Source organism: Colossoma macropomum, unplaced genomic scaffold (assembly GCF_904425465.1).
Source record: "Colossoma macropomum unplaced genomic scaffold, Colossoma_macropomum, whole genome shotgun sequence".
Taxonomy (NCBI): domain Eukaryota; kingdom Metazoa; phylum Chordata; class Actinopteri; order Characiformes; family Serrasalmidae; genus Colossoma; species Colossoma macropomum.
In genome coordinates this window covers 16,846,625-16,873,609 of record NW_023494800.1, presented here as the reverse complement: position 1 = coordinate 16,873,609, position 26,985 = coordinate 16,846,625, and the positions used below count along the sequence as shown (strand labels likewise).

At 40.0% G+C, this 26,985-nt stretch overlaps 1 protein-coding gene across 1 annotated transcript in view; it reads left to right on the top strand.

Annotated features, from left to right (window-relative positions):
- igsf9bb (immunoglobulin superfamily, member 9Bb) overlaps positions 1-26,985 on the top strand; it is a 150,781-nt gene that overhangs the window by 120,901 nt on the left and 2,895 nt on the right. Inside the window, exons 13-19 of the mRNA XM_036588980.1 lie at positions 471-646; positions 2,970-3,196; positions 6,624-6,708; positions 8,218-8,376; positions 9,602-9,647; positions 14,500-14,586; positions 22,356-23,996. Coding sequence (XP_036444873.1) covers positions 471-646; positions 2,970-3,196; positions 6,624-6,708; positions 8,218-8,376; positions 9,602-9,647; positions 14,500-14,586; positions 22,356-23,996 — 2,421 coding nt within the window. The remainder of the gene's footprint in view (positions 1-470; positions 647-2,969; positions 3,197-6,623; positions 6,709-8,217; positions 8,377-9,601; positions 9,648-14,499; positions 14,587-22,355; positions 23,997-26,985) is intronic.

Here is a 26,985-nt window from a genome sequence, read left to right as displayed (position 1 = left end):
TCTGCACACGTCTGTCACCTGGAATTATGTTTGTGTTTACACACTGTCAGGATTAGCTCTTGTGATTCCATGACTCATCCTAATTCACGCTAATGCACTTTTTCTGGTTCACATTATCATTATTGCCTCAACCCACAAAAGACACAAGCTGTAGCTACTAGTACAGTATGAAAACGTGCTTTTTTAGGTGTCGGCTGTTGTAAAGCTCACTGGCAGATGCATGATGTTCTTGTTCCTTTGGGAAGCTGGCAGATTCTTCTGCACTATTGGATATCACCAAGCACTTACCCCAAGCTAAATAGGCTTTCTCTTTTTTGGAGAACGTGTCTAGCTGCAGGCAATGCTTTCATCAATACTGTGAGTGACATGGCGATCGTTATCTGAGGGAGTGTGTGTGTATGAGTGTGTTTGTGTGTGTGTTGGGGTTCAGAGCTGAACTCTGTTTTCTGTGCATGTGGCTCCCTCCACAGGGTGAAGAGGGAGGAGCTGGGCCCGCATGATTGGCTCTCCATGCCTGTGCCCAGTGGGCAGCACTGGCTGCTGGTGCAGGGCCTGGCGCCCGAGACGGCCTACCAGTTCAGCATCCTGGCCCAGAACAAGCTGGGGACAGGCCCCTTCAGCGAGGTCGTCACTGTGAACACTCTAGGTAAGTTTGTGCACATGAGTATTTTGGTGCCTGCGACCTACAGCCACATGCAAAAGTTAAAATGACATGTTTCATGTTTTGTTGATTGGAAAATAAGTACACATAACCTAGAATACACTTATGAAATAAACAATAAAATGTGGTCTGTGCAAACTTCTTAGTGCATCTTTCCTTGTACAGGATGTCTTATTTTCATTTAGAAGGCACATTTGTAATTTGACCAGGGGTTTTGCTGTATGCTGGCTGTATGCTTGTCCTGGAATCTAGTCAAAAATAAATTGATTACTTTTCATTATTTACATTATTGTTAAGTTAATTCATCAAATAAAAAATGTTTTACAGAAAAATGTCATTTACACAATTTTCTCCATACCACAAACATACTCAATCAGCAAGGACATGTTTGGTGTCAAGATGTTTCACTGTGTCTATAGGCTCATGTAGCTGAAAAGTAATGGATGTTTATGTAACCAAGAACCTTTTTGGGTGACCTAGACTTCTATTGCATTAGCCTCATAACTCTTCTGCAAAAGTAAAGAAACAGCTGTTGGGACATCAGATATGTCTTGACTGATTGTGTTTAGGATGAAGGGAAAAATGTGTAAATTAGATTTTTTTTGTGAACTGTTACTTGTAACTGTATTTGATGTGACAAGGAAACAGAAAGGCTAAAGCTTTAGTGTTAGCTGGAAAACAGTCACTTTGTTCAGTTAGTCTGCTTAGTTATAGTAGCCCTTACCAATCATTAAGCCAGGCACAATGAATATTTTATTCTGCATTAAAACCTTTTTTTGTATCAGATAAACATCTAAAGGATGGAAGCTTATACAGATGTCACTTCTAAAAAGTTGGGACAGTATGTTACATGCTAGTAAAAACAGAAAGCAGTAATTAGATGTGTATTAAATTAAAAAAGTACAAAACACAATATTATACCTGAAGAACTTTGTTTTTTTGAAAGTATACACTCGTTCCAAACTTGATTTCTTCAACACATCCAAAAAGTTGAAACAGGAGCATGTTTACCACTGTGTTACATCACCTTTCCTTTTAACAACACTTAATGATCTTTTGGGAACTGGAGACACCAATTGATTTAGTTTTTAAAAGTGATTTTTTTTGCCATTTTTCCTTTGTACAAATCTTCCGCTGTGCAACCATACAGGGCCTTTGTTCTTGTATTTTATGTTTCATAATGTGCCATATTTTTTCTGCAGGCAGGCCAGTCTAGCACCTGCACTCTATGACTGCACAGCAATGCTGTTTTAACACATGCAGAATGTGATTTGGTGTTGTCATGTTGAATTAAGCCTGGATCTCTCTGAAAAACAAGTAGTCAGCATCAGCAGCATAAGCTGCTCCAAAATATGTATACATCTTTCAGCCTTAATGGTGCCTTTACAGGCAAGTTATCCATTCCCTGGGCACTAATATACCCCTATACCTTGACAAACCCTGGATTTTGAAATTTATGCTGGTAACACTCTGGATGATACTCATGTTATTTCCTTATTTCTGTAGATAATCTACAAGATTGACTGGCCAAACTACAATACACGTTTTTGCTGTGCTTCAGCCTATTTCAGATAAGCTTAAGCCCAGCAAAGTTGCCGTTTGTGGCCATTGTTCACATATGGCTTCCACTGTACACAGTACAGTCTTAGCTTGCATTTGTGAATGTAGCGGCGAACAGTGTTTATTGATAATGGTTTGTCAAAGTAATCCCGAGCCAATGTGGTGATATCCATCACGGGCCTCGACCCATCCTTGCTTATAAGGGCTAGGCCTTTCCTGGATGCTCCTTCTTTATCAAGGTGTGGTTGCATCCCGTTAGAGATGTTTTTTGAAAATTTCACAATGTTCCTAGTCTTAAATTGCTCCTGTCCCAACTTTTTTTGGAACATGTTGCAAGCATCAATTTCAGAATGAGCGTATATTTACAAAAAACAATGAAGCTGATTAGCTGAAACATTATATATATTGTCTCTGTGCTGTTTTCATTGAACTACAGGCCATTAATTTGAAGTGGACTAATACAAATGCTATGTGAGTGACTATGTCTGCAAATGTCTGGCAGATATTTAAGGTGGAGCACTACAAACATTGAAAATGCGGTGTTAGGTAAGACAAATAGATTAGAACAATAAATGATAAAACACCCTTTTGTTGGCCAGGCGAGGACAGCGTTCTATGTGCTTTAAAATTATCATGTGGACCACTGTTGTAGATGGACTGCCATTCATAGTCACCTAGATGCTGGCTAGAGATGCCAGTTGGATACTGAATGATTCGTTTGAACTCATGTTCTCTTTCGTTCCTGCAGTATTTCCTATAAGTACCCCTGAACCACTGGTGCTGCTTACCCCACCACGGTGCCTCACAGCCAACCGGACACAACAGGGAGTCCTACTAACGTGGCTCCCTCCAGCCAATCACACGTCGCCAATTGATCATTACATCATGGAGTTTCGCCTTGGCGAGAGTTGGGAAGTCCTGGATGATGCAATTCCTGCTGGAGAGACAGAGCTGTTGGCCAGAGATCTAGTTCAGGTAAATGTGAGACTAATGTCAGCAGACACAGTGTCTGAGAATGTGTTTCCCCATACATGGGCTTTAAAGTAAATGGCATTTTCATACCGTTGCCCAGATCTGTGTGGAGAATGTGCAGATTCATCTGTTTTTACAGGATGTAATGTGTTTGATTAAGCAGCACAGTGCTCTGTCACACTGCATATTTACACAATGCTTACTTTTTATATATTCTTCACAGCGAGGATGAGGAATTTTAAAAAGTCATTTTAAAAAGCCCAAAGCAAGACTTTTATGCTGAACATTTTCTCACTAGTCAGTCACACTGTAACCTATTTTTAGAGCTTGCATTTTATCTGAAGTAAGGCCCCTTGGTATTAAAAGTCAAATTTGACTTTGTATAAATCTATTTGTATCAGTTTAGTTTGACATATCCTGAGGTGAAGGAAGCGTTTATGAAAACAGACAGTCCTCTATCCATTTATCTGAAAAATAAAGCTTGAACAGGGGAGTTATAGAGAGGTAGATGTTTCCAAAAACCTAAATGTAAGAGAAAGATTTACTTACAGTGTGGTTTTGTTCTGTTCTTGCTCTCAGCAAATGTAATACTATGTAATGGTACTCACAAAATTATTTCAGTACAACCGAGTATCAAATAATTTGGTGTCATATTTAATACGAAAGCGGTCAGTCTTTCCTGATTGGCTGACTAAAGTACGTCATAAGCAAGTAAATAAATTCTGCCCCCACAAATACAGATTATTTTGTCTGTTGGGCCTTTATGAGCACAAAAACAAATAGCATTGTTACTACTACCGTCTGTATCTGTACCTTTCAAGAGTCACTGCTGCTTACTGAGTTCCCGGATTTATACTTCAAATGATGAACTAAACGAAATAGAAGACCCACCAAGCACACTGTCATAGTATACTTACCCCTTAGCCCACTTTGTGCAGTGGACCAATCACAGTCAGGTGGAGGTCACAGTATTCAGGAGTTCTATTCAGCAAGCTGCCCCACCACGCCATATGTACTCAAAAAAATAGATGTTGTTTTAAGTATTCTGCCAGCTTGACTGACTGACTGATATGTCTGATACCCATTGTTAAAACACACATGCACAAACGTCACCCCAGACAAACAGAAGGTGGCGCTATACACCAAATTCAATGAAGCAAAGTCATCGCCCCAGTTACTCATCCTCTACTCATGTAGGGCTAATAAAAGAAAACAGAAAATGCATCTATTTCATCATGTCATAGGTCAAACAACAAAAGGGCTGCAATAACACAGTGATAAGTAATTTACATATGTGCTCGGACTGTAGGTTATGTCAACTGGAAATTCTGACTGCAGTATTTGCAGTGTTATTTAGCAATGTTTCACTCTTTCAGGTCAGGATGAAGTCATCAAGCACTAGCACATGACCAACAAGTTCATCAGAATGTAAACTGGAATAGTAGGCTATATTGATGTGCCAATCGCTATTTTTAAAGTTATCAATTAAAAAGTACTTTAAATAACATAATGTTAGCTAGCTCTGAAGCTGTAATGCTTCTGTTATTAGCCTACATGCTAATATCTAGAGAACAAGATGGCACATATTTTTATACTCTCTAAAGACTGTAGACAAGTGTGTGAATGTAGACATCTAATGCCAATTCTGCTAAGAACAGTCCCAGAGTTGAATTTGGTATCGGTATTGAAATACCCAGCCCTGCTCCCAGCATGCTTTAAGTGAAAGGCTATTTAGGCACTGATACTTTACATTGTCTTATTTTTTTAGATCTTTCTGCATTTGGCAGACGCTCTTATCCAGAGCAGCTTACAATTTGAACCTTTTTTACATAGGTAGGCGAGAGTAGTGTTACGAGTCTTGCAAAAGGACTCTTATTGGTGTAGCATCCCAGATAGCAAGCATATACCGGTCCGCTGGCTTGATAAGGTCATCACCCCGCTAACTGTACGCCACTGCTGGTCCACCCTCGGACCACCCAGATTACTGTCCTGCATACAAGCTCTAACTAGTTTTTTATCTCCCCAAACAAATTTTAAATACACACAGACTTTTATTTTAGAAAATAAACCTAAACAAATATTACAAACAACTGAAAGTAAAAAAAATAATGACTATAAAATTATTTTATGGAAAATGTTGCTGACACTGTTCTAGATGAAAATTACTTACTAAACTACTCATTTAGAAAGCATAACTAAAGTAAAGAAGGAAGGAAAAGAAAGTAAATTGGACTGTGAGTGGAAAATGAGTGATGATGAGTGGAATTTTGTCTGTGACTCTGGTTAACCACTGGTGGACCGCCCAGAGAACACTAAGCAAAATGCCATCGGACCGCCAGCTTTGCCATCAGTGGGCCGACAGTGGTCCACTATCCTCTTGCTATCAGGGATAGGGTGCATCGAACCCTAGTCTACAGCGTGGGGGGTACGATTTACCCACTAAACCAGGGGTCGGCAACCCAAATGTTAAGAAGAGACATGTTGTCCTTTCAACAAAAATCAAACCGCAACATTTTATGTCTATTTTAACATCGTGGCTGTAAATATGTCTCAGTATGTGCTGATTGACTAGTGTAGGCTAAAAAATATACTATAAACAAAATTTTGACTCACTTTGCTCTGCTTTAAACTTTAGCTCAGCTATAGCCGCTTTTACGGCGTATCCAGCAGGAAAAGTCAGCTTCTCATTCGCCAGCTTCTTGTTCAAATGTTCCCGTTCCACCTTAAATGGTGCCTGAGGCGCCAGAATGCAAGTTAACTGCGGCACCATTTAAGGTAGAACGGGAAAATCCGAACGCTAAACTGACTTCAGCTTCACGACTTTTTGGTGTTTTACAATTTCTCATTGCAGATTAAACGTATCAGGAAACAGCTGGAGTGATTATAAATGCAGATAAGTCTTCCATTCATCCCTAAATTATCGAGGTTCTTTGTCTTTTCGTTAGCTACTAGCTAGGCAAGGTTGTTGTCTGTGTTGCTGTGACCAGCAGCGCACCAACATCCAGGGTTTAAGGGTGAATTAACAGATATAGGCTACATTACCTCCAGCGTTTAAGACCGTTTAGTGTTAAAACTGTGTTAAACGACCAGCAGAGCTTTATTTTACTGTAAAGGAGGATTATTTAGTTTTTTACCTAAAATCTAATTCTGCTGTGGAGCCCCAACAGGGCAGTAAAAGAGCATGTTGCCGCTCCAGAGCACTAGGAGCTGAAACAGCAGAAATGGAGATTGGCAGGGGGCCGAGAACCGGGTAGCACCTTCTTTATAAACAACAACATATTTTGGGAAGCCTGTAATTACTGCACCTTACTTGCTGTCTCTTTCAGGCTTTGCGCAGCCTTATATTACAACTAAGATGCTAAAAACTTGAAGTTTATCTGTTTACAGAGTATATATATTTATGTGTGTGTTTCTGGGTTTGTTTCTCCAGGAGGCATGGTATGAGTTCAGAGTTATGGCAGTTATGGAAGACCTCATCAGTGAACCCAGTAATATAGTTGGGGTCTCCAGTACAGGTCAGTAAAGAACAGTCCACACATATAGGACTGTAAAAATACCTCTTTATACAGTGCATTTTCCTAAATCCTTTGTTTGTATTATCTACTACATACTGAAGATAAACAGTCTTATTGCACTGTGACATTTTCTTCAGATGCTGGAGGTCAGAATATAAGATATTCAATGAGAGTTCTACATATTTGATGTTATTGCACTGCCCCCTGCTGGATATACCGTTGGATTACAGCTAAGATCTAAATGTGGTGTAATGTGCTTCAATATGTACAGTTAACAGATGAATAACAGACCTTTCTACAGACACTTTTTTAAAATGTCTGTGAAATAATAACTTTATTATTAACAATAAAAGAGAGAATATGGTCCTTTCAGAAAAGAGACATGTTTCAAATATGAATCTGTTACTTTCATATAGCAAAGCAAATAGCCACAAAAATATGACAGGGTTCACTGTATTCAGACCAGCTGTTTTACGTCTGTGATTATGAACTCTGGTTGGTTTTACACTACTCAGTTCCACAGATAAGAAGTAACAGAAATTGCCATATGCCCTGTTGTCGAATCAAGAATCACTGCGGTGAGTTTACAGAAAGGGTTGGTCAGTAAGGTAACCAAAAAAGTCGCATTACTTCATAGTATGCTTTTCTGAGCATATCGTGGATATCATTAGTACTTACAGAACACTGCCCAGTGAACCAAGTGTTTTATTACACAGAGAGCTTAATTAGGCTTGTTTAATTGGATTTAGTGCAGTGCACTAGGTGAAATGTTAAAAATCATAAAAAATCAAAATTATTGTAGTCATAGTTTTTGACTGTATTTTTAAATCTGGAATTACTGTCTCTTTTTTGTCTGTTTAAACTTATAAAACCTCAGAAAAACTGTATAACATGATGCATATCACATTGCAGAAAAATGTCTTCAAGTATTATAATATTATATATGTTACTATCCCTACGACCCAGAAGAATAAGCGGTTTAGAAAATGTGTGTATGTGTATTTTACCATATCGTCCACCCCCAGTTTACAGTCAGGTTCTACACGATACTACGCTCCAGTAGCACTGGCTGAAATTAGCTTAATGCTAAGATCCTAGTCAGCTTCTAATTACGTGTTACATGGACTATAATTATAGTGATTCTCAGTCCAAGCCGGAAAAAACACATCAAGCTTTTAACCAGCCTGTTCATTCTGCAAGTACTATACAGCATATACACCACTTAAAACTGGTAATAGAACCTGTTGCGTTCTAAGAATATTCTTCATGAAGAGTGCACTTTTGGTTTTTCATGTTCCTTAATAAGTTGCAATCTAAAGAAATTTCAAGTAAATTTTCCTTCGACATGATTAAAGTCCTATCATAATAGGCAGAATCCTCAATTTGACATTTAATACTACTCCACATCTTAGTGAAACATTCATGCTAGGGCCCATATTCGTTGTAAAGTGCCTTTTCTGTGCTGTGTGCCAGTGCGTTTGCCCTAAGACGACCCTTTGTGTCTGTCAGAATTCTTCCCGCCAGACATGCCAGACGAGGGACTGGCGCGGCCGGTGGTGGCGGGCATTGTGGCCACCATCTGCTTCCTGGCAGCAGCCATCCTCTTCAGCACGCTGGCAGCCTGCTTCGTCAACAAGCAGCGGCGGCGCAAGCTCAAGAGGAGACGAGGTCAGTGGTGCCCTCGCAGTTCAAACGTCTTCTCCCATCTCGTCCTGGCCTGACACACATGCTGCGGCTCACTCCACTGCTGCTCACTATCACACTACTACTGGAACACTGTCAGCATAGTAGCTTGCTTGTACACTGGGGCTGTACAATAAATCGTTTCTTGATATCGCTTATTGGCTTTGCAGCACTGAAATTGCAAAAGGATGCAATATGCATATGAGCGCTGTAACCGATCACTCAGTTTTTTGTTGGGTCCTATGAGCATTCTGACCAATGACCAACTTGCGAATGCAGACCACACCTTGGTAAATGAGATAATGAGAGAAGGGGAACTCTGGGGAATTTTGGGCTGGAGTTCAGTACGGTTTCTGTGGGTCACTAGAAGGCCAACCTTCCTGTGTAGTAAAGATCATGTGCAGGTGTGGACAAGGTAGAGGAGAAGGGGGAGGAGTGAAGTAGTATTTATAGGAAGCTGGAATTGAGAAGGAGGAGTTTTAGGCGTGGTCTTTCCTCAAACTTCAGTAATTTCATAACTCCATTAAGTCAAGGTGTAAATAATGGTCGAAAGGGTCAAAACTCATCAAGAGTTCACCAGTGTTTTTATCACAATACATATTGCAATCATAGTATGCAGCAATATAATTGCAATATGGTGTTTTGGCCAAGCATGTTATGCTATATCAATAGGAATCCTTAGGCAAGACTCCTAACACTGTGTTCATTTGCCTTTATAATTCATTAAATTGCAAGTTGCTCTGGATAAAAATGTCTGACAAATGCGTAAATTTAAATGTCCGCGTCCTACAGCCCTGTCATTCTTACTCTCCCATGTGACATGGCCACTGTCATTGTCATTTGCAAACTTTTCATGTCATGATAGAAGATGCACAATATAGGCATCTGGACGTAAATCTAAAATGTTTACATATTTTTATATTTAGATATTTTTATATTTAAATATTCACATATATACACATATACATCTAGATTATGTAGAATAGTCTTAATATCTGAACATTCATTAAAGTTCTCCAATGGTTAAAGTGTCAAAATACTTTTTGGGGCCACTGTACATGTTGTTGAGCCAAACTTGGTTCTGCATGCAGCTAATTTTACGTCCTTGTGGAGGAATCACATCTTGAGGCTGTTTTTATCTAAATTTTGAATTGCAAATTCGTCTTCTTATTTTAAAATTGTTTTATTTTGTTTTTGTTCTTGCCTCCAGATCCTCCACTTTCGATAACACACTGCAGAAAAAGCGTGGAGACTCCGTAAGTGACCTCTCAAACTTGCTCACATCCTCATTTTCTTCCAGTGCAATGAGTAGGGCGTGTTACCCCACAAACTTGACAGACATGCCTACTCATTGCGAGCCCCTATTGGCATTGTCACTAATTACTGGTCAGTGATAACTCTTGGACGTAAAGTGGTCACAGAGTAGACAGCCCAAGCCTTTTCATCAACGTCCATTAGCAGCGTTGCACATTTTTTCAGTAGTGGTCAAAGTGCTTATTGCATATATTTGCCTTAATTACTACATTAGGAATGTAATTGCTCTACATTGCCATACAGTAAGTAGCTCATTAAATACTAAATTAGATTCACTCATGGAGTAACGATATTAAAGCCTCAGGACTGGACCAAACATGGGAAATCAGTAAAATATATTCAGGCAGGAAATGCTAATGTACAATGTCTAAATGTTGGTAACATTTCAGAATCATAGAAATCTACAGGAATACTTTCAGAAACAATGTTATCGAGACTGTGTACAAATCATATTCATTTGTTTTTAACTGCATGTTGTATCCTGTAGATGCCACTTTCCAAGCAGTTTTGTTGTTATTGAAAGAGCTTTGGGGTAAACATGATTTTTCAACAGTGCTTTTTAAATAGGTTTATATCCAGGTGTGCAGTATTTGTAGTTACACAGCAGAATAAAAAAAAAACAGAAAACAAGCAAAAAAAATGTGCTCTACACTGGGAATTAATGGCGTACTGCTGTCATGCGTGTAAATACAGTGCAGAGAAATAAATCAGCACTGCATTTTCTTTAATTAGCCCTGCGTTTTGAGCAGGATGCCAGGCTTATCTCAGTTTTCCTGTGGAGCTGATTTGCTGGTTATTCTAAGGCATTCGTTTTAGTTTTAATTACAGACTTTACAGGCAAATTGAAATAATCCCACAATAAAGAGTACACTCATGCTCTTTATGTTCCTGCAGTATGCTTCTTTTTAACATGCGTCGATTTAAGTTGGATACAGTGAATCATTATGATTACTGGATAATTTTCAGCTGTTGTAACCTCACATTCAAGGATGGGTGACAAAAAGGGTGACTCTGTCGACTTAGTTTGGTTTATCCTTGCGCTGATGTCTGCTGTGGATTGCACACACACTGGCCTGGGCTTTAAAAATGTTTTCTAATTATGGTTCACATGTGAGTTCTTCTCATAACGAAATCATATGACCAGCGGAGAGAAACGAAGAATCTTTGTTCAAATGAAAATTGGTTGAACTTATCACAGTGTGTTTGCATTAAAATGATTGAATGCTATAAACACAATCTCCAAATGACATTGATAATGAAAAGATAACAACCCATGAATCAAGGTTTGTATATATCATTTCAAACACAGCGGAACATTTTACTGTTGCAAATGCATTGGATGAAAAGCTGTTCATGTTTAAGAAATGAATGTTAACAGCATAAGACGCATTGCCATTTGTCATAAATGAAATGTGCATTAATTTATAAGAAGAAAATGTTTCATTTTTATTAAATAATGTCTTAACAGTGTTTTGCTGAAATGTTACCATAGTAAATGTGCATGCACTGCTTTGCTGTGGTTCTAAAGATGGCCTTCACCATGCTTTCATTTTTGACCCTGCCTCTTAAAGGGGCATTCCGGCCTGACACTCGAGTTTAATATGTTACCATGACAGACAGTATTATGTAGCACGGCATCATATACCTAGGCTTCAGAAGTTTGACAGAATGTATGATTTAACATCATGTTTTTGTTCATCTGTGTTTTCTCACTACAATCCTAGCATTTATGATTCATACACATCATACAGACATTGCAAATCCCTGTGGTGTCAACCAATTCTGACTGCCTAGCCACTCATCTATAGGCTAATAAATACAACCAAGCTAGCTTTAGTGAAAGTCATGCCTCGGTCATCAAACCAAACTATAAAGAAAACAGAAAATTCAGTTATTATTTGGCACAAAATAGACGCCAGAGATACGTTTTTATGTTTTCAGACAAAGAAAAGGATCCAAACTGAGGTAAGGTTTCTAAATAGCCAGGTAGCTACTTTGCTTACTTTGAGTTTGTTGTCCTGCAAATCTGAGGGGTTGTTTCTGAGTTTTGAATAATTCATTCTCTCTGTCGATATTAATGATTTAAAGTTACTGCATTTCTACAGCTGCAACAAGACATTTGGTTTCCTAGACATACCGTTAGCTATCTTTCTTCCTTCTGTGTTCACCAGCTAATGAAAAAAAGAAACACTTAAAACAGCTCATCTCTAAAAATCCATCCCAGAGCAGATGGTTTGCAAATGTTCCCCCCACCTTAATTTTATGTCATCAGAAGGGTTTTTTTTTCAAGTCTTTAATCGAGAAAGTCTTACTTTAGAAACTACTGCGACACAGCTGTAGGATGTCAGTTAGCATGTTTACAACAGATGGCTACGTTTATTATTTTGGCTGGAGTGTCCCTTTAATGCTTTCTAAGCTTGTACTACATTACCATGATATATATACCAACACATGACAAAGACATACCAATAAGTGTTTTAGACTGTGTTTTTTTTTTCTTCATTTATTTGTAACGGTTGTCCCCGAAGTGAAGGACAAAACAGATAAGGCAGCATTCCTTCTCTCTATTCACAGTGGCTGCATTCAGAATGTCCTAATCTTTCTTTTCTAACATGTTTTTCTTCCCCTAGTGAAAATGACTGCAACTTTGCTCATTTTGGACATGATCTGTTTATTAGTGACTGTTTGTTCACTATGCGTATTGTGCATAGCATTGCAATATTGTTGCCTTGTCAGAATTGTAGAATAATTTTACCGCAGTTGTACAGATACAAGAGAAATGTGTAGATTGCTATAGATTCACAAAGATACTCATTGTCCCTTGAAGAATTCTCTGCCCTCAGTCATACTTATTAATATCACATAATATGCAGTGGTGCATCTTGGTGTTAAGTGGATTGATCTTTGCTTGCATTGCACTTAAAGTAGTTGATAATCTTCCCTAATCCTTCTGTTACTTAATAGCGAGAGGATCTTTAACATGATCTCTCTGTTTCCTGCAAACTGTGACAAAAAGTGGTGCTAGTCTGTGCATCACCAAACAGTAGATACACTGCCTAATGGAGCTGAATTATACAGATGATTTCAGATGTGGTATGGCGCCCAAAACATCCGCAACACCATGACTAAATGCTTCAACTCTCTGAAGCACACTTACTCTCAAAACGTACAGCCTTTGTAACCTAGACCAGGGCTTTCAGAGGGGTTTTAGCTGCCTTCCAGGAGGTTCAAACAGCATGTTCACTCATTAGCCGAGCCAAGAGTTTAGCCCTAAAGCCTAGAGAACACTGACCCAGCATTCTCCAACAAACCCAGACCCGTGAGTGTTTGTTGGGAGACTGTAGCATATTCTCCTCTATTCACAATATATTCTGCCCCATTCACAATGTTCTCCCTCATTCACTCTCTTCTAGAATGTTCTTCTCTGTTCATGCCACCCTAGAAGATTATCACTAATTCACAATGTTTTAGACTGCTCCTATTTCATGTTTTAGACTGCTCCTTCCAAGTCACACTATTCTAGAATGTTCTCCCACATTTACACTCCTGTAGAGCCATGCACACTGCTCTTAAATGTTTCCCTCTTTCCATTGTTCTAGAATGTTCTCCCCATTCACACTGTCTTTGAATGTTCTTCCACATACACACGGCTTTAGAATGTTCTGCCCTGTTCACACCATTCTATGATGTTTCCCCATTTACACTGTTCTAGAATCTTCTCCCTATTTCACACTGTTACAGAATGTTCTCCCACATTCACACTCCTGTAGAAGGTTCTGCCCTATTCACACCATTCTATGAGGTTCCCTATTTACACTGTTCTAGAATCTTCTCCCCATTTCACACTGTTACAGAATGTTCTCCTACATTCACATTCCTGTAGAATGTTCTCCTACATTCACATTCCTGTAGAATGTTCTCCTACATTCAGTGCATTGCACTTAAAGTAGTTGATAATCTTCCCTAATCCTTCTGTTACTTAATAGCGAGAGGATCTTTAACATGATCTCTCTGTTTCCTGCAAACTGTGACAAAAAGTGGTGCTAGTCTGTGCATCACCAAACAGTAGATACACTGCCTAATGGAGCTGAATTATACAGATGATTTCAGATGTGGTATGGCGCCCAAAACATCCGCAACACCATGACTAAATGCTTCAACTCTCTGTAGAATGTTCTCCTACATTCACATTCCTGTAGAATGTTCTCCATTCACACTGCTTTGGAATGTTCTGCCCTGTTACACCATTCTATAGAGTGATCTCCCTCTTTCATGTTTGCCCTCTTTGACATTGTTCTAGAATAATTTCTCTAATTCTCACTGGTCTAGAGTGTTCTCTTGATGTTGCTGTTTCATGCTTCCCACACGGTTTCTTTTGGCTGGTCAGTTCTTATGCTGAAACAGAATAACAAATAATAATTACTGCCAACATTAAAAGGTCAGTATGTTGTTGGACAGTGTCTGCCATGTCCATTAAGATCATGTACTCTAAAGCTGCAGTACATAGAACAGCAATAGAATCTCACAGCTCAGTCTAACCAACATGTACTGCTACTAGCAATATCAGCCCAGGCCCTCACATCTTCAATGTGAATATAATTCATGTTATTACTTTATAAATGCAAAATTACCCAAAGTGCCCTCAGTCAATTTTTTTTTGTGTAGCTCCTTTTCTCTTTTTACTCTCCCTCTTTCCTGCTCTGTTGGTTTTATGGAAGATGAAGCTCACTGATGGCACTCATCCTCCCCTGCTCCTTCCTTTTCCTCCTTTTTCTGTTATGTTTTCCACCGCAGGACTCCTCTAACCCCCCTGCCTGGTATAGAGCCCTTCTGGGAGGGGACGGATGGGAGCAGCTACAGGCCCCCACCTTCAAGCCCTCAGTGAGTGCCTGCACCTCCTGCAGCAGTGTGAGCTGTCTTGGCCGCTTCTCCGACACAGCAAAATCCCCAGTGTTGAGTTAACATATACAGTGTTCATTCAAGTCCACACTCTCAAAAATAAAGGTTCCCAAATGGTTCTAGCTTAAGACATAACGTTTAGGGGAAAAAAAAACATTTAATTGGTGTAGATGACCTTTACATTATGTGGAGCTTTTTTAAGCTTTCTTTACACACACATCTTGTTCATTTCATTAAAAGGATTCACTGAAAAGTTGAAAAGTTCCAAAGAACCCTTTGTGGCACTTTTATGTTTAAGAGTGCAACTGAACTTGAATGAACACTGCACAAGTTATTTCAGCAGTGGGGATCTTGCTGTGCATGTACGCTGCTGGGCACAGTTGTTGTGGCGGGCCGTGGATCCCCCTCACCCCTGCTGCGCTCACAGGAGACCCTTGCCTATTTCCACCCCGTCTGTCTCACATACACACCACACATCTGGCTTTGAACAGCCTGCTGACCTCCACTGCTACAGTTGTTGAGTCATATGTGTCCAGCAGAGGGCAGTGCAGCTTCAGTTTGTTTATTCGTCATGGAATCCCCATAAAGGCTTGACGTAATGATTTATTTACAGGGAAAGGCTTTGACAGATCCTTCTTCCTTATGTAAGGGGAACAGAGAAAACAGGGAATCAAGTTATTTATCATACGTGTAGCTGACACACACTGTATGAAGTGCCAGTTTATTATGTACACTGGCTCTGTACTTATTGGTCATTTTATCAGGAACACCCACCACATAGGTGCACTTTAAAGGTTTATAGTCAATGACTGTTGCCCATCTGTCCCTGCACAATTTATCAGACACTGTTCATTGGTGGAAAGGGGCTGCCCTGGGACCACCACTGACCAGATATTATTTGGGCAGTGGATCTTCCTCAGAACAGCAACGTTTTAACACTGTGGACACTTACTGTCTACATTATTAGACACACCAACCAATGTACCTACCAGTGTTAATAACCCCAGCAGCAGTGTTGTGCCTGATGCACTTGTACCAGTGTAACACACTAACATACCACTACCATGCCATGTCATACTGCTGTGCTCAGCATGGTCCACCACCTAAATAATATCCAGTAAGTGGTGGTCCTAAAGTTATCCTTTTCGATTGATGAGCAGAGTGGAGGGCAGGTGGTACATTGTGCATAAACAGATGGGCTACAGGCAGTAATTGTAACCCTACAAAGTGCACCTACGAGATGGGTCTACCCGATAAAATGGCCAGTGAGTGTAGGAGCAAAGTAGGCATACATGCTAACAACTCAAGACATACACAGCATATGTTCAGCATGTTTTTACATGATTCACATGCTATTTCGTTCATTTAGCGGGATTCTGAATGGTATTAGGGAGTGAGACTGAGGGGTTGGAGGGGGAGTTTTTAATCCTCCTGTGAGGCCTTTCCTGCTCTGCCTGGCTGAGCCTCTCTGGGGCACGTCCAGCACGCACCTTGCTGACCTTTGACCTTGATTCACTGGCTGGCCTGCCGCTTCTCCGCATCCACCTATTTCTTTGTAATTTTATCACTACAGAGTAGATGTCCTTGAGCAAGCTGTGCAGAAATGAAAGGGTTTATGACAGTCTGATCATCAGATTTTAGGAAACATAGCTGACTTTGCTCAAGACTACATATTAAACGTGTTATTGCACCTAACTAAAAGTGTGTGCTTCTGCATGTGTGGACAAACTGTAGGGCAGTTTGTCCACACATATGTGTATTGTATTTACATATGATAGATTAATAGATTTGAAAACGTATGTGATGTTCTGAAGTATGCATCATCGTATCATTGGTTTGAATAACCTGTTGTATAGGCTGCAGCCAGAGGTGGGTACTAGCTGGTTAGTTAGGGTAATAGCTAGACAATTCACTCATTTACATGTTCTTCAGAATTTGTGCTTGTACTTCTACTTATTTTCAAATGATAATGCTTTTACTTATATTTTACTTCTACTCAAGTGTTTTTGAATAATCTGCCTTTTACTTAATTACACTTTAGTCATTCCTATTTATTAATTAATTTTGTTATTTTGTCTGATTTCTTTCGTTCGGTTTTGGTTTGGCACCTGAACTGTTTTTCTCACACCTCACGTCTGAGCTTTAACATTTTATTCTATACCAAAAAGGTATAGAAGAATAGCAGAAATTAAAACATTCAGTTTGTGTGTTCAGTTTCAGTTTTTGGTAGCTATTTTATTCTACTTTTTACAGTCAGCTCCATAATTATTGGCTCCCTTGGTACTGATGGGGCAAACAGGCCATGAAAAAACGATCTTGCACTGAAAATAGGAGAGAAGTTTTTTAACTGAAGTAAATTTAGTCTGAGAAAACAAAAAACCCTTGTTTGCCCAACATTTAGTACATAGTGCAACCTGCCTTTGCCAACATAACAACACATGGTCATCTCCTATGAAGCTTGAGATGATTAACCTCCACCTTACTGGTTGTGTTGACAAAATAGATGTGCATCCTTTTCTAGGCAGATTCACTACAGCTCTGGTTGTTTTAAACTTCTTAGTTATTGCCCTAACAGCGGGCATGGCTCTATGTTACCCTCTGTCTTTCCTCAAATTTATACCCCAGTGAAACATAAAGTGAAGGATGACATCTTAAAAGTTCCTGAATACTCAGGTAAACTTGAAAAAGTGAAATATAAATGGAAACATTATACAGTTACGTTGTTCATAAAAATTCCTTGGGAAGCCAATAATTATGACGTTTTTTCTCAATTCCTCTTTTGTATTTTCAGTGTGAGATTGAGCTTGTAATTGAGATTGGAATGAACCACAAAGACATTTTTTCACTATTCTTTTTAACCATCTTTACCAAGGGTGCAATTAACTATGAAGTTGTAACAATATGTCTACTTGAGTAGAGGTGTAGGCTACTCAGCCCACGTCTGCCTGCAGCCAAATCGTAAATTCTATAACATAGGTATTTCATTTGTAATATACAACCCCATTTCTAAAAAAGTTGGGATGCTGTGCAAAATGTAAATAAAAACAAAATGCGATAATGTGCAAATCATTTAAACCCTATATTTCATTTAAAATAGTTCAAAGACAACAAATCAAATGTTGAAACTGAGAAATTGTTTTGTTTTTTGAAAAATATATGCCCATTTTAAATTTGATGCCAACAGCACATTCCAAAAAAGTTGGGACGGGGGGCATGCTTACCACTGTGTTTCATCACCTCTTCTTTTAACAACACTCTGTGTTTAGTGTTTAGGAACTGAGGAGACCAATAGCTGTAGTTTTGAAAGTGAAATGTTTTTCCCATTCTTACTTGATATAGGATTTCAGCTGCTCAACAGTTCGGGGTCTCATTTGCCGTATTTTTCATTTCATAATATGCCAAATGTTATCAGTGGGTGACAGATCTGGACTGCAGGCAGGTCAGTTTAGCATCCAGACTATTTTATTATCGAGCAATGCTGTTGTAATACATGCAGAATGTGGTTTGGCATTGTCTTGCTGAAATAAGCAAGGCCTTCCCTGAAAAAGACATTGTCTGAATGGCAGCATATGTTACCAAAACATGTATATATTGTTCAGCATTAATGGTACCTTTACAGATGTGCGCATCACCTAAGCCATGTGCACTAATGCACCCCTATACCATCATGAATACTGGCTTTTGAACTGTGTTCTGATAACAAGCTGAGTGGTCCCCAGACGGCACAGTGTCCATGATTTGTCGGACCACAGGACACTTTTCCACTTCCCCTCGTTCATTTTAAATGGCCCAGAGAAGGTGGCAGCGTTTCTGGATCCTGTTTATATATGATTTCTTCTTTGCATTTTAGAGTTTTAACTTGCATTTGTGGATGCAATGCCGAACTATTTTCATAGACAGTGGTTTTCAGAAGTGTTCCTGAGCCCATGCAGTGATTTCCACTATTGAATCATGTCTGTTTTTAATGCAGTGCCATCTGAGGGCCCAAAGATCACAGCCAGCAAATAATGGTTTTTGGCCTTGTCCCTTGCATACAGAGATTTCTCCAGATTCTCTGAATCTTTTAATGATATTATGTACCATAGATGATGAAAAGCAAAAGTTCTTTACTATTTTACGTTGAGAAACGTTATTCTTGAATTGCTGCACTGTTTGCCCGCACAGTCTTTTACAGAGTGGTGATCTCCTCCCCATCTTTACTTCTGAAAGACTCAGCCTCTCAAGCATGGTCTTTTGATATCCCATCATGTTACTGACCTGTTGTCAATTAACCACTAGGTGTTTTTTTTTTTAGTATTAAACAACTTTACCAGCCTTTTGTTACCCCCGTCCCAACTTTTTTGGAACATGTTGCTGGCATCAAATTCAAAATGGGCATATATTTTTCAAAAAACAATAAAATTTCAACATTTGATATGTTGTCTTTCATACATCATACATCATCTAAACCGCTTATCCTTCTGGGTCGCAGTGGGGTGCTGGAGCCTATCCCAGCTGTCATTGGGCGGAAGGCAGGATACACCCTGGACAGGTCGCCAGTCCATCGCAGTCTGTTGTCTTTCAACTATTTTCTATTAAATATAGGGTTTTAATTATTTGCACATCATTGCAGTTTGTTTTTATTTACATTTTGCACAGAGTTCCAACTTTTTTGGAAATAGGGTTGTACAATACTGTGTTAAAATCTCAGACCACCCTTTTGTTTAAATTTCAGTCAAAACGGCCACTGGGTAGAAAAGCAGGCAGCATCTATTTAACAGAAAATTACAAAGAAGCCTCAAGTGCTAAAGATAATATATTTTTTTTAGTATTTAATTATTTTAAGGAGACTTTCTTTCAATTTTGAAAGAAAACTTTTGGGATATTTTTCCACACCTCCAAAGTTCAGTCTTAGACCTTTATTTGCTTCTTGTGATCCAAGTAATCCCAAACACATTCAATGATGTTCAGATCTGGACTCTGATATGATCCATTGTTCTGAGAACACCAACATATTCTTTGTTTGATGTGCAGTTTTTCTTGTCTGTGTCCTTTTCTCAGTAACAGCTTCTTGACAGCTACACATCATTTCAGACTCAAACAATGAGTCGTTTTCTCACAGTGGAAGGATGGACAGACACTCCTGTGGATTTTTCAGATCTGAAGCAAAAGTGGAGCTTGATTTTTTTCTATCTCTCAAAGATGAAAGCTTTAAGTGCTGTTTATCTGAAAGAGACAGTTTTAGTGGTCTACCACTTTCTCTCATTTTCTCTGTATCTTAAACTCCAGTTTTGGAAAGTCCAGTTTTTTCATTCATTTTCTTTTGACCTTCCCTTTCCTCATATCTTGTGAAAAATGAATAACTTGTACCTAATGGCCATTTTGACTGGAAATTAAATAAATGATAGATGCTTTCTGACTTTTACACAGTACTGCATGTTGACACATTGAAACAATATGTCTCGTGTTTTAATCACCTCACGGTCTTCATTTCAGATTTTCAGATTTCGCTGCTAAGCGCCCTCTGAACCGCCTCTTTGTGACCAACACACCACTGCATACTCGAGCGTGACCACACAGCAGCATACATTCCTGCGTCAAATCCTTTACTCCTTTCTTTCTTTCATGTTGAACTATTGGTGATGTAATTTTGAAGTTTTACTCATCACTCTCACTTACAGAGCATATAAATATGGAACGTGTGCTTGTTCGGTACATCTGACAGCAGTCTCCACCCTGTGAAATACAGTAGTAGTAGATGTGAGCTTGTTCAATAGTTAATGTTTAGTGCCAAGTGATCTTACCTTTTCTTTCAATTTACCATGTTAAATGTTTCATACCATATTAACTGGAATGGCAGTAGTGTGTTAAGACTGAAGACTGAGCCAATGCAAGTGAGTTGTGAGTTACACTGTCATCAGGGCTCTTACATGGTTTCTTTCTTTCCATGAAGAAGAAACACTTCTCAGTATTCACATCTGTTCCTATTCAAACTCGAATTAAATCAACCTTGACTCATTTGAATCTTTTGGGAAGGCACAGAAGAGTATCTGAATGAGGAACATCATTCAAATATCTCAGATGTATCCCCAAAGTTAGGTTTACTTGCTTATCAATGCAGTTGACTTGATTAGTACAGCTGGTTTCTGTGGCTACATCTGCCCAGAGGCCACGAGCTTATGACAATCATCAAATCAGGCAGAAGGTTGAGTAGACAGAATAGGTAGGTGTACAACATTGTATTTCTTTTTATTATTTATTTGTTTGTTTGTTTGTTTGTTATTTGCCTAAGACATATTTTTAAGCCGCATGGAAAGCACAAGCTTATTGAAAAGCAAATCTGTTTTACATACAAAGTCTAGTGGCTGTAAATACTTTTGGCAGGCATTGATTTGTTATTTTTGTTTCCATTTTGTGTGTAAGCATATCTCTGTCGACGAGTAGGAATCCTCCTCTTTGGTGCATTATATTGTCTCTAGAAGCAGGGATGACGTCATTGCCTCCAGAGTTGGTCATCAGTAGGCAGTTGCCGTGGAAACCCAGCTCCGTCACTGCAGCCATTAAAAGCACATGTACAAGCTGTAGTGATTCAGCAGGAACTGCAGCTTCAGCGACAATGTGTATTATTTTACTACTGCAAAACACAAAAATACTATGGATCTTAAAATCTCCAGATTTTCTCTCTTGTTTTCTGGCTTTTGCTTGTTATGTCTCATTTGGTCAAATAAATACTTTCTTAGCCCAGAATCTGATTTCTTTCTTCTTAAAAATGAGCACTATATGTGTTAATTTCCTCATGTAGACATGAGACATGAGAACAGTGGCATACACTGGTTACAAACATAGAGAGCACAGCACCTGTTTGTTTGCTTTCCTTGTAATTCTATTCATATTCTTACATTCTGGACTAATAAAGAATGAAGCACAATTTACAATAAAAGCACAGAATGTTGATGTTTGAACAACATGGTCTTAGCAGAGAGATATGACAAGGCATCCAGAAAGGAGAGATTTTATTGGAAGAGTGGATGGCTTTCACTCAGACTTATTAAACCTATCTGGGTCCTAAAGAAGGTTAAGAGACTAGAATTCTAGGATCACACAGTATTACAGGACTATGCACTTGACCAGTCCTGTATGAACCTGCAAAAAAAAAAAATGTGTTACTTAAGTACAATCTTTACATTGTAACAAAAGCTGAAAATATTCCAACCTAAAGCAAAAATTCACTTGAGTGAAATGACTAATAAAGTGTACAATACACTGAAAAATAGTAATGGATGCTGACTGGTTATTCAGAATAACAAACAATTAAAACCTATTAGTTCAAAGCCAAGTTGAAGGTTTGAGGATAGCACATCTTTCTCATTCACACCAAAGTTTCATAATCTGTCTTGTAGGAAAAGTGACTATATATATTTCTTTCTTTGACTGGCTGAGTAAAGTTCTTCTTTTTTCAGTTAGATCGAGGATAGGTAAACGCCAATAATCTGGGTTGTATTGCACGAAATGGTTAGTGGTTGAAATATGACTTCTTGACATTTGGTGATCACTGGATAAACAAAATTTTATACACCAGAGACACATTGCCTGGACCATTGATTAGCTCTAGCTAACCAGGTTTTATTTTCTTTTCAAGGATTTGGGTACCCGCTCCATCTGAGAAATGCAAAGAATGTCACATGCCTTAAAGCTTATTTAGGTGTTCTTGTTTACCATGTCAATCAGTTTGACTAAGATGCTGCTACAAACTGTTCTCCTGTCGTTCTCAGGTCATCTTCAGGAAAGATGAGCCCGGAGAGTGTCCGCTCCATTGGACCACCATCTGAGTCCTCTGAGGATGGCTTGAGAGCTAAGAAGTTTCCTCCAAGTCCTGCCAAGGAGAAAGAGCTGTCCTTATACAAGAAGACCAAAAGAGCAATAATTAGCAAGAAATACAGTGTCTCTAAGCATGAAGCTGAGGCTACCACACCTATAGAGTTGATCAGCCGTGGCCCAGATGGTCGCTTTGTCATTGATACCAGTGAAACAGAGACTCCTGTCAAGCCCAGGCGTATTGAGGGCTTCCCTTTTGTGGAAGAGTCGGATCTCTACCCGGAATTTCGACAGTCCGATGAAGAGAATGATGATCCAGGTCCTATGCCTCCTATGATGGCCACTCTCAGACCCCATCAGATCTCTCCCATCTCTTCCAGCCAGGAGTCTTACATGCAGCCGCCAGCCTATAGCCCTCGCTTCCAGAGGCCTATGGAAGGTATGACCATCATGGAAAGCAGTCGGCTTCAGGCCACAGGGCAAATTCGTGGTGCTCCTCATTTCCGAGCCTTTTCCCATGGCCAGTTCTACGGCTATTTGAGCAGTCCTGGAGAACCTGAGCCTCCACCTCCTTTCTACATGCCCGACACCAGCCCACTTAGCTCGGTCATGTCTTCACCCCCTTACCACCTCGAAGGTCCTTTTGGTCATCCTACAATACCGGAAGAGATCAGTGAGGGAGAGATTCAACACTATGCAGTCTCTGGCTGCGCCCTTCCCTTGACACATACCTCCTCCCGTTCCCCAGACATCTGGCAACGGCCTGATTTCTCCTTCGCCACGCTTGAGGGTCCTCACTTCATATTCCCACCCCACCACCCGTTGCAGTTTCACCGGGAACCTCCCCTTCCTCCTCCACTTGTTCTCCCTCCTAGTGCTCTCCCACCCGCTTCCATTCACTTACCCTCCTACCCTGGTATCCTGCAGCTGGAGGCCCCAAAAAGTCGGCCAGGCAAGTCTCCCAGCAAAGTCAAGCCTCAGGGCCTTCCAGCCATGCGTTTACCTATGCAAGAGGCACAGAGTCTAGGGCAGCTAAGACACACAAGCCACGGTATGGGTGTGCCGGTATTGCCTTACCCTGACCCAACGTCTCACATGGTTGGCCCTAGCTCATTCGGAAGCCTGGATACGCGCTGGTATGAGCTAACTCCCAGACTCAGCCCCAGGCAGCCGCGTAGGATGGAACCCAGCATGGTGGTTCTCCAGCCCTCCCGTCTCTCACCTCTCACTCAAAGCCCCATTAGCTCTCATGAGGGCTCACCAGAGATCGTAGTGCGTCCCAGGCCCCGTCCTAGCATTGTCCAGCCACCAATCCCCCCTGAGATGTCTGAAATTACCCTGCAGCCCCCCTCTTCTGTCACCTTCTCTAGAAGGTCCTCACCCTCTTCCTCTCCTGCTCAAGGCCAGGGCAGCCGAAGGGCAAGTCCTAGCTACCGCTCCCACATGGCCTTTGCCTCCTCAGCAACAAGCTATCCGTCCCAGTCCCCATCACCCCCCATGGAAAGCAGCAACGTTTTTGGGCAGATGCCAACCCAGAGGAGGACTGAGGAGGAGATCCTTCCATCAGAACCCTCTCCGCCCCAGTTATCAGCTTCAGGGTAGGTGCAATGGGCTTACAGGAAACAAATCAAATGGCTAATGTACCATCTGCCCAGAGTCACACAAATAAGACTTTCTCGAGGCCTCAGTGCAGTAACATATATAAACATGCCAAATTTGATATTTGAAACTTCAAAAAAGTCATTTGCTCGTATGTGTTGAGGAAAAAATATTTAGCAAGTTCCTATGAAAGTACAGCAGATTTAGCAATGTATGCTAAAGAAAATATTTGCATTGAAAATAATGTGCTCATTGCTAAACTGCCCTAGATGCCTTACATTTTCCAAACCATTCAAAATCATTTTCTACATAGATGATTTGTGCTTTACAGCAACGTAGCTCTCAGTCTCACTAATGCTGCTTTTCATGTCAGACATCAAATTTCATTCATAAGGTCTGTGAAGCACTTAAAGACACTTGTCTTCGACCAAAACAAAGTAAAGTTCTTTGAGTTGTGATATTGGGACAGTATACAGCAGCCCAAGGCAGGATGGATTATTTGCTTCACAGATATGGTGACAGACCTTTTGGGGCTAAGTCTCTGGAGAAGTGCCATTTTAAGTCCATTTAAAATGCAGTAACAAAGCCCCTTAAAAAGCCTGGAATCAGAGGGACACCACCACTGGACCCAAGCCTTTCCATTCTGTGTCATGCTTTACCCTGCCTTTCACCCAACAGGAGGAACCCCACATGTGCATCCCAATTGATCATTCAAAATGAAGTCAAAATGAAGCCCTGTTTTGACTAACTACAGGCTTTTTAGGATGACTTACAGTATGTATGAAATGGAGGTTGACTTAGACGTGTGCAGCACAGCAGGCACAGGGCTCCTCTCCTGTTCCTTAATAATCTGACTGCATGATTGCCTCTCCCACACCCACCCCCCTTTCTCCCACCCCCCCATCACCCAGGTCACCCCAGCTCTGACTGCCAGGGGGAGGCTTGTTGGGCGAATCGCGTTGCAGGGACTGTCTGCTCTCATCTGTTGCAATGTCGTCATCATCTCAATTAGGGGCAGTTGGTCATTCTTGATGACTCCTGGAGTCTTACCTGCTTTGTTTTTGATTGATCTCAGCTATCTGGGCAGCGTTGTTGTGACCAGGTCCTCTACACCGCAATAGGTAAGGGTTGGATCCATGTCTGAAAGGGGGGGGGCAGCAGGTGGGGCTTTTATTCACCTTGTTCTTTAAAGGGGAATACGAGTCTGTGGATCTTGATTTCTTTTTTTTTCCTCTTTTTGTTTTATAGGTAGCCACGCATTTAAGTTCTGCAGTCTTGAATCCTATATGCATTCTTGTCCTGGTATGCATATGTGAATTTTCTAGTTATTCCTGATTAGGAAATTTGGCATATATCATGTGGTCAACACAACCTCATGCTTTAAAGGCTGTATTTTTATTTATTTCTTTATTTATTTTGCTAAATGTGAAGTACTGTTAAAGGATGTAAAAACATTTTGCATTGTGATTACTTTTTTGCTGGGAAGTTCCCCAAATTAAGTCCATAAAAGTGACTGAAAGTCCTATAAGCAACATTGTGAGAGTGGAGCCTCTACGTTTACAATGGAGAATGTTCACTGTAATCTTGTTGCATGGTTGATTACACTATAAGCAGCGTTTGCAGTGTGTTGGCTGTGAATTAATGCTCAGCATCAAAGTAGGAAACAAGCAGTTTTACCTTCTGGACTTTTCAAGCATGAGACTGAGTTGCATATTGTAATTCATTTTGGGTAAGTGCTTTGTTCAGGAATCATTTTAGACATATATTTACCCTTTTCTAGCACATGATTCATAGTCCAAAAGCACATGTTTGTATTAAACTGCACTTGTATGTTTAGACTGCAGAACACCCTCATATGAAAAAGTATACTGCAGCTCATGCACTTACCTAAGTAACGGGGAAAATACTACTGGCTCTGGGCACCAAACAGCAAACCCTTTTAATTTATGTCTTTTGCCCAGTGAAGTGCTTTTCAGAGTATTCCCCTTTAAAGTTCTGTTCCATGTGCAAAATTCCATGCATGCCATCGCTAAATATTGCTCTTCAGTTGAAAAACAAACAAATATCTGATTAAATTCTTGTTACATTTGTTGTCCGAGTGCTTTGTTTTATTTTTCATTATGTGACTGTTCCCAAGTAGCCATTTTCCCCTCCCGCCATCTCTCCCCCTGTCAGCATGGTGAAGCCCATTGTAGACAGTATTCATGTCTATGAACACATTTTTGATGATGCTTTGTCGCTCAGCTGTGATTTCCCCCCTCTACTAATGGCTTTTAATTTCTCTTGGCAGCCCCGGCAGAAGGACGGCCCCTCTATAATGCTCTTTTCCTTGTTTACCATGCCTCGTCAGAGCCGTGTGTGCGTGTGTGTGTGTGGCAGAGTATGTGGGCTGCCATTTTTAGTGCCTCCATATTGTATTTGGATGGGAAGACTGTGAATACAACCTAAATGTTGTAATGAAATGAATTACAAAAAATGAAAACACATACTTTTATTGCTACAGTATTGATACTGTACTAGTCAATATTAGGCTTCCTATTTCTTAGTATGATTGCATTTTATACCATTCAGTAATTTCTTTAATTTTTTCCCCTAAACAGATACTTATTATGTTGTTATACTAAGGTATGCCCCTTCAAGTTAATATATTGTCCAGTTAACATTCCAGAGTAATATCAAGCTCAGCTTTCAAAATTTCAGTTACTGATTTATTCCTCATTGCTCTGAGTATGCAGAAAAACACATACTGTAGCTCAAGAGAAATCAACTGTACACGTCTAAAGCTTTAAGTATACCTCTCTTTCCACTCAAATAACTTTTTGCTCCATATTGTCATGCTGAACAAGCTGCCCGATTCTGACAGTGTGGATGTCTTGGACTGGTTTATAGGTAATCTGGTGCGCCTATAGCTTGGCACTCACAGCAGTAACTTAAGAAGGACTGGGCCAAGCCATATGTGGCCAGTGTTTTATCAATAGTGGGCCACGG